The 8,771-nt window shown below is 34.4% G+C and overlaps 1 protein-coding gene and 1 long non-coding RNA gene across 3 annotated transcripts; one reads left to right on the top strand and one right to left on the bottom strand.

The window, feature by feature from the left end:
• Window positions 1-524: 524 nt before the first annotated feature.
• On the top strand, window positions 525-6,939 carry LOC115697936 (uncharacterized). 2 transcript variants are annotated; one of them, XM_030625111.2, is made up of 7 exons: window positions 525-715; window positions 821-912; window positions 1,006-1,072; window positions 1,156-1,186; window positions 1,296-1,436; window positions 6,507-6,532; window positions 6,651-6,939. In XM_030625111.2, the coding sequence occupies exons 1-7, from the start codon at window positions 593-595 to the stop codon at window positions 6,708-6,710; spliced, it is 540 nt and encodes a 179-aa protein (XP_030480971.1). In that variant the 5' UTR covers window positions 525-592; the 3' UTR covers window positions 6,711-6,939. The 2 variants fall into 2 exon arrangements, with proteins under 2 accessions (XP_030480971.1, XP_060974755.1); XM_061118772.1 differs by lacking the exon at window positions 6,507-6,532.
• On the bottom strand, window positions 4,200-6,710 carry LOC133039815 (uncharacterized). The gene is made up of 2 exons (XR_009688726.1): window positions 6,455-6,710; window positions 4,200-6,335 (listed from the first exon to the last, which is right to left on the bottom strand). It is a non-coding gene; the product is annotated as an uncharacterized LOC133039815 (long non-coding RNA).
• Window positions 6,940-8,771: the final 1,832 nt, after the last annotated feature.

Here is an 8,771-nt window from a genome sequence, read left to right as displayed (position 1 = left end):
GTTTTGGTGGTTACGACCTCTGTTCTGTTTCGACGAACACGGACCTTGGTGGTGGCGACAGTTCGTGGTGGTTTCTCTGAAAATTTGTTGGGTTCCAATGTCGGCCGTGGGTGTGGGTGGGTTGGGTTCCAATGTCGAGAGCAATAGACAGAGAGAAAGAGAGAAAGAGAGAAAGAGAACAGTAGATAGAGAGAGGGTTGGGTCAGGGTCGTGGGTGGGTGGCCGGAGTGGGGTCGTGGTCGTGGATTGCGTTATTGGGTCGTTGGGTCGTCGTCGTGGGGCAGCGTTCGAATAGCAAACGACAGAGAGAGAAAGAGAGAGGGAAAGAGAGGGAAAGAGAGAGAGAATAGGAAAATTCAATTTGAGGGGTATTTTGGGTAGAAATGAGTAATAGTGGAATTGTTTTGTACAAATTAATGGAAGGTATAAATTTTGATATGGGGTATTTTATTAGAGTCAAATAGTAAAATTTCCCTTTTCCAATACTTTAAAATACATATAATGAAATAAAAACTCATTTGATTCCTCTTATTAGCTCCAACCAAAAGTAAGGGTCATACTTAGCATATACATTGTACACATACAGACCATTATGTACGCTGTTTCCGTTCTACTTCCTTCTTTGGCTACAACACGAATCAAGCGAAGCCACCCACAGGCGCCAGTCAGGGCAATGCGAGCCGTGGTCCAGCGAGTGGCCTCTGCCAGCGTCGAGGTCAGCTACAGCCACTCACTCACTCACTCACTGCACTACTACTCTTTCACATCATTCGTGTTTATCGCACAACCACCCTCACCAATGTCACCAATTTCATTTCAGGTGGAAGGGTGCACTGTTTCGCAGATTGGGCCGGGCCTGCTCGTCCTCGTCGGCATCCATGACTCCGATTCCGAGTCCGATGCCGAATACATGTACTCTTCTTTTACTAATCTAATCTATTCTCTCTTTTTTTTTTTCGAATTTTATTATTAAAAATACAGAAAGTCAATAATAATCCTTGGTAGATGCCGGAAGGTCTTGAACATGAGATTGTTCCCAAATGAGGATACTGGCAGAGGATGGGACCTAAACGTAATTTTCAACTCTCTTTCTGTCTCTGACATTTTTAGATTATTTCAAGTTTAAATTTTCATCTAGTTTATTTATCTTTGCAGGTAATGCAGAGGAAATATGAAATTCTACTAGGTAAACTGTTCTTAAAAAAATTCTACTGAGAAATATGAAATTCTACTAGGTAAAGAGAATTATTAGAAGATGAGGTGATTGTAATGTTTTTTTTTTTTTTTTGTGGCAGTGAGTCAATTTACATTGTACGGATTCTTGAAGGGTAACAAACCAGATTTTCATGTTGCAATGGCACCCCAGAAAGCAGAGCCTTTTTATGCTTCTTTGGTTGATAGGTTCAAGAAATCTTATAATCCTGACGTAATAAAAGGTATGCTTTTGCTCTGGACTTCCTTCTAGTCACAGTAGTCTTACTTGTTTGTAATAGATTAGAAGTAGTTGACAGGTAAAACAATCTCAGTATAAGTAATTTTGATACGATATGATATTTAAAAGCACCAAACCAACCTTCTATTTGTGTTGATATAATTAGCCACAGACAAATTGAATACAAATGAAAAAACAGATCAAAATTACATATAAAAACAAAAATACTACAATTTACATGATTCAACGAATGTGATCGCGAGAAACCTATGGAAAACTTGGGCATCTAGTTGATAGTCCCATGTAGATCACATTCGTTGATCATTAATAGTTAATATCTAGCTGAGTGTTGGAATCTTTCTGCAAGTGTGTAGAAAACTTCTCAAACCATTGCGTAGAAGCTTGCTTTAAACCATATATGGATTTCTGCAGCTTGCAAACAACATTAGGAGATAAATCCCCCTTAGGACTATACCCTTGAGATTAGGATTGTTCACAAAGTATTCGATTCAATCTAATCCGCACGATCTAATCCAATTCAATCCGCAAAATGTGGATATCCGCACTTGCACGAATTGGATTGGATTGGAAAATCTAAAATCTGCACTTGTGCGGATTAGATGTTGTTTGACCTCAAAAAGTAACCATTCCAATCAACACTTAATTATGTATATTTTTAAAAAATTATAATATATAATATATATTAATTTTCTAATAATATTAAACAAAAATACAAACTTTTAATTTCTTAACCTGCTAAAATCTTTTCTAGTAATATATTGAGTTGGTGCATTTTATTTGTTTTTATAATGGAAGACACGAGAAAAATCATACTTATTCACCATGACACATACACATAAATTTAGATATATATATACTAGCTTATTTATTTTAGTAATGGATACATATATATTCTAGTGTAAATTTAAATATATATTGTAATGATTATTTTATTTATTTTTCATCTGAGATGAGTATATATATACTGACATATATGTATATTGTTTTGATTTGTATGTAAATGGTGATGAAAAGAGATGATTGTTGGACATTAAAAAACAATATTTTTTTTTTAATTTTTTTCCATTTTAATGAAATATTAAATAATTTATCATTAAGGAAAAGTAACCGATCCAAAATAACCGATCCTATCGGCACTATTAAGGATTGGATTGGATTTAAACTGCTATGCGGATAGGAATCGATCCAAAATATAAAATCCGCACTTAGTGCGGATTGGATGTTGTTGACCAAAAAAGTGCGAATTGGATCGGATGAACAATCTTACTTGAGTTAGAGTCATAAACACTTTCTCATGCAGATCTCTATGGAGAAAAGCATTATTAACATCCAATTGATGTAAAAACAAGCCTTGAATTGCAGCAAGAGCGAGGATGAGCTTCACAGAAACAAGTTTGGTAACAGGAGCAAAAGTTTCGTTGCAGTCAATGCTCTTGTTGATTGAAACCCTTGGCAACCAGTCTTTCCTTGAACCTTTCAATAGATCCATCAACATTGTATTTAATCTTGTAAATCCATTTGCATCCTATGGCATGGTGATCAACAGGAAGGCTAACAAGAATCCATGTGCCATTAGACTCAAAGCTTCAAGCTCATTGTCCATGGCATTGTCCCAAACAAGTACGCCTCTAGCTTGATGGAAAAATTCTGGCTCATAGTGGATTGAGATTGCTAGCACAGTTGCTCGAAATTTTGGTGACAGCCTGTTGTAATCAAGAATCTCAGAAAGAGGATGAGAAGTTGAAGACTTGGAAACTTGAGAGTGAACACTGTTAGTAGAAAGAAAACAGTGATAGTCTTGAAGATAAGACTGTTTTTGAGTGTGCCTTATTGGTCTATTAGTGACAATAGATTCAAGTATGTCAAGGACATCAGGACTAGAAACATAAGAGGAAGGTGCTGGTTGAGATTGAGGAGAACTTTCTGTGAAATTCTGGGAAGCATCAGCTTGAAAAAAATCAGAGAATTCAGAAGACGTAGGACCATTGATCACAAAAGGAAAGATATGCTCATGACAAATAACATCCGTAGAACAAAACACTTTTTTGGTATTAAGATCAAGCAATTTGTAAGCCTTCATATCGATAGGGTATCCCAGGAAAACACAAGTAGCAGTCCTTGGGGAAAATTTTGACCTTCCAGCACCTAAAGTAGAGGCATAGGCTAAACAACCAAAAGCCCTTAAATATTCTTAACTAGGAACTTTGGAATGCAAAATTTCAAACGGTGATTTGTGTTTAAGGTTTGGTGTGGGAATTCTATTTATGAGGTAGGTTGTAGTGCTTATGCATTCCCCCCCAATATGGTAAAGGAATATGAGATTGAAATAGAATGGCTCTAGCAACATTTAATAAGTGTTGATGCTTCCTTTCCACAACAGAATTTGGGCAAACAATGCCTGAGGATGAGAATAGAGTGGGAAATTATTACTCTTTGGCATTATCAGACCTAAATCTTTTGATTTGGGCATTGTATTGAGTTTTTACTAAATGTATGAAGGTTGGTATAGCTAATTGAGCATCAAATTTGCTTTTAATGAGATGAACCCATGTGTACCTAGAACAATTATCAACAATAGTGATAAAATATTTAAAGCCTTCAACAGTTTGAGTATTTTATGCCCCCTAAATGTCAACATGTATTTAGGTCAAAACAGATTTTGAAAATGTTATGATTGCTAACAATAGGTAACTTTCTTTGTTTTGCAAAATGGCATATGGAACAATGAAAGCCAGAACAATATGAATATTGAAATTGTAAGCTTTTATTTAAGGAATGGTTCTTTACACAAGAGGCATGACCAAGTCTATAAAGCTACAAATTCTCATCACTTATATTGGAATTATACATAGAACAAACAATAAGAGATTCTTGCTCAGACATATAGTAAAGATTGTCAATCCTTTCACCCATCCCAATCACTTGATTCTTGGTGATATCCTGAACAATGTATTTGTGAGGAAGAGAAAGAAAAGAGTAGTTACCTGAATTAGACAAGGCACACACAGAAATTAAATTATGTTGGAAGTCAGGTACACACAGAACATTAGTAAGTATGATATTACGAAACTTAACATTTCCAACAAAAGAAACTTTAGTGTTAGTTTCATTTGGCAAACTTACTGATGTAATTTTGTGGTTATTCTATATGGAATAAAATAAGGAAAGATTGGAGCACACATGATATGTGGCACTAGTGTCGATGATCCTACTAGATTTGAGAATAAGAGATGCCTTACTAGATACATTTGATACAATAGGCTGATCAGATTGCTGAGTTTGGGAAGATGTTCCTTGTATTTTCTGTGCTAGCATTGCCATCAACCTTTGACACTGTGCAGCCAGGTCATGTTCTTCATTAGTGCCTTCCTTCATTTCACTCCCTGTTGTGAAATTGTCAAGAGGATCAGCCTTGCTGATTGATAGGTTGATTAAGAGTTTCCCTTGGAAATCTGCCATTTAAATGATGACCAAGGAATATTCATGAATTCTACAGCATTTCGCAATGGTGTAGCTAGGAATACCACAATGAGAACAAGTAGGTCGATTGTCAGATCGATCACAACGATTGTGAACGTGACTATCAGATCTGTTGTTGCCACGATTGTCATGTGTACTTCCAGCAAATTGATTGGAATTGTCATTTGAAGGTTGGTTGTTTTCAGCTTAAGGAATGATGATTCCTCTCTGTTTTTTCTCCAGGATTATGGAAGCAAAAGCCTTATTGACATTAGGAAAAAGATCTTGAAGTAGGATCTGAGATCTAGTCTTGAGATAAGATTCATTGAGTCCAATCAAGAACCTTGTCTTCATATTGGTACTCTTGAATGATTTTCATTGCTTCACAGGTACAAACAGGTTGTGGCCTGTATTTTTGCAGCAAATCCCACAATCCTTTAAGTCGAGTGTAGTATGATGTCACATCATTAGATCCCTGAGTCAACTTCTGCATTGATCTTTTCACTTTAAAAATTCTAGGAGCATTCTTTCGGTGGAATCTTTCTTGCAATTTAAATCAGATTCGTGAGGCATTTTTCATGTACGTGATACTATCAGCAATTGTAAGGGAAAATTCATGATATTACCAAACTGTTGCATATGATCCATGAGTCATAGTCCTCATCATCTTTATCAGGTTCTGGAAAATCTTTCTATTAATAAACTTGATCTTGTTTTTCGCCAATGCCACCATCATTCACCTTCGCCATGAACTGTAATTATCCGCACCAATACGTATCTTAGGAACCAGAGATGAAGAAGCATTGTCACCACTGGAGAGGAAGTAAGGGCTACGTGGATTAATGGTGGGAAATTTGTTACTTTCATCGAGAGCTGCAAAAAGATTAGAGTGTTCAGCTGCTCCATTGTTGTTACTTCAAGTTTGAGTTCCTCCTCCTCGAGCCATGGAGGAGCAGAGAGAACAAAAAAGAAGAAGAAAAGCAAAAGCAAGAGCTCACCAATCGGTTGGCTCCGATACTATTTTAGCTTCTGGAGAGAGAGATTGAAAGAGAATGAAAAACATGAACTAATTTTTCATTAATTCAAAACAGAGGAATACAAGTATTTATACACATGATTCAAGGAAGGAGAACTACCTAACAAACTCTCACCAACCTCTAACTGAATTTGTAACTAACTCAACTAACACTACTCCTTACAAAACAATCTTAATAATAGACAGTGGAGTAGCAGTGGTGAAACAGGTAATTTTTCTTTTCTTTTCTTTTTTTTTTTTTTTTATTTTATATCTGAGGCTTTCTTCTGGGAATTCGATCAAGTGAGTTCTTCTACCTCTCTCTCAACACCACTCAAATAAAATGAGTGCTGTAGAAACTCAATTGCCTTAAAGGATCTGATCGCAAATAGATAAAGGCCAAACGACCTGTTTAGTCAACAACAATAAAAAAGACAAACGGCATTTAGAAGCTACAATTTAATGTTCAATTACATAAAATTATATTAAATCTAATAAACCACCCAAACTCTAATTGCAAGAAATACCCTGCATCAGTTTTTGTGTTGACTTCCTTTCCTTTTGTTGGGCTGTGTGTAGATGGTATCTTTGGAACAAAGATGAAGGTGAGCTTACCTTGTCCAGTTTTCCTTGTGTTATGTTTGTTGTTGGAGTTATCGTTTTTGACCTATTCTGTAGAGATCACTTACTAGATTTTCACTTTCTATTTTTCTTATTTTATAGGTCAGTTTGGTTAATGATGGACCAGTCACAATGCAGCTAGATTCGCAATTGCCTAAATGAGCACAGTGATCGGAATCATTGATCCGCACAAAGTTCTCATTTTTTTAGTATAATTTCAATTTATATTTGACTGTTCAAATCTTTGTTAAAGAGTACATATGGCTTTTTTTTTTTCTTTTTCTGATGAGAAGGTGGTGCCCAAAGGCAAGTACATAAGTTGTGTTGATCTCCACTTGGTATATACACTGAATCATTTCTTCAATCAAAATTTTTGATAGTTTCAGTAGCTTCTTTACATATGCATAAATAAATAAATAACACTATAGGGTTATGGGTTTTTCATACATATGGGAAGTGAGGGTATAGTTTACTTTTTTATGGCATAAATAAATAACACTACAGGGTTATGAGTTTTCTTTTTTATTTTTTTTACATTTATATGGGTTTTTTTATTTTTTTACATTTATATGGGTTTTTTTTATGCCATATTTTTATAAAAAAGAAAAAAAAATAGAAATTCCATATTTGTAAAATAATAATAAGTTTTGCCAGAAAAGTCGCAGGCACCGGAAATGTCAACGGCAACGGAAAAGTTGCCGGAAAAATCACGGTCGCCAGAAAATTCGTCGGAAAAGTCGTCGGAAAGTCAACGGAAAAGTCAATGTCGCTAGAAAAATCAACGTTGCTGGAAAAGTCACTGGAAAAGTCACCAAAGTAAATGTCTCATATATAACTAAAAATATACCCGATTATATGAATAAAAACTAATAACTCAAAACGATTATAATTGAAATATAACCGGTTCTGTAACATAATAAATAAATATAAATAACATAAAATAACTCAAACCAGTTATAATTAAAATAGAACCGGTTCTATAACAGTGTTATAATGAATAAAAATAAATAACACGAAAGAACTCAAACTAGTTATAACATAATAATATAAACAAGTAACACGCAATAACTGAAACCGATTACAATTAAAAACAAAGAAGAAATCAGTTCTTAAAACACTAAAATATAAATTAAAGATAAAACTAGTTTCACAATAAAATACTTCATAACACATAATACCTCATAAAATAGGTTATAATTTTTTTAAAAAAAAAGTGGGGATCAAATGTCTCGGATATAATAAAAATAGAACCGGTTCTATAACATAATGAATAAAAATAAATAACACACAATAACTCAATCTGGTTATAATTAAAATATAATCAGTTTTTTTATATTATATTTTTAGTTATTGTGTGTTATTATTTGTGTTATTTATTTTGTTACAGAGCTGGTTCTTTTCATATTTATGCTTCGGTATTTTTTCAAATTGATCCTTACCTTTTAAAAAAGAGTAATTTGCGGCAAAACCCCCCCAACTATCAATTTACTTGCAAAAAACCATCCAACCTCAAATTTTGGTGGGAAAACCCTACAAAGTACTGTTCCGTTTACATTTTTAAGGTGTCGTCTGTCCAGCCTCGTTAAGTCCTAATTTTGCCCACGTGGCAATGACAGGTCACTAAAAAATTATCCTATGTGGCCATATTTTACAAAATAAAAATTAAAACTTTAAGAGAAATTTGCGACAAAACCCCCCAACTATCAATTTACTTGCAAAAAACCATCCAAAAAACTTTAAGGTTAGATGGTTTTTTGCAAGTAAATTGATAGTTGGGGGAGTTTTGCCGCAAATTACTCTTAAATTTTTTTATTTTTATTTTGTAAAATATGGCCACATAGGATAATTTTTTAGTGACCTGTCATTGCCACGTGGGCAAAATTAGGACTTAACGAGGCTGGACAGACGACACCTTAAAAATGTAAACGGAACAGTACTTTGTAGAGTTTTCCCACCAAAATTTGAGGTTGGATGGTTTTTTGCAAGTAAATTGATAGTTGGGGGGGGGGGGGGGTTTGCCGCAAATTACTCTTTTTTAAAAGGTGAGGATCAATTTGAAAAAATACTGAAGCATAAATATGAAAAGAACCAGCTTCGTAACAAAATAAATAACAGAAATAATAACACACAATAACTAAAAATATAATATAAAAAAACCAGTTATATTTTAATTATAACCGGTTTGAGATATTGTGTGTTTTTTATTTTTATTTTATTCATTAT

This window comes from Cannabis sativa, chromosome 7 (genome assembly GCF_029168945.1).
Source record: "Cannabis sativa cultivar Pink pepper isolate KNU-18-1 chromosome 7, ASM2916894v1, whole genome shotgun sequence".
Taxonomy (NCBI): domain Eukaryota; kingdom Viridiplantae; phylum Streptophyta; class Magnoliopsida; order Rosales; family Cannabaceae; genus Cannabis; species Cannabis sativa.
This window is presented reverse-complemented; position numbering and strand designations above follow the sequence as displayed.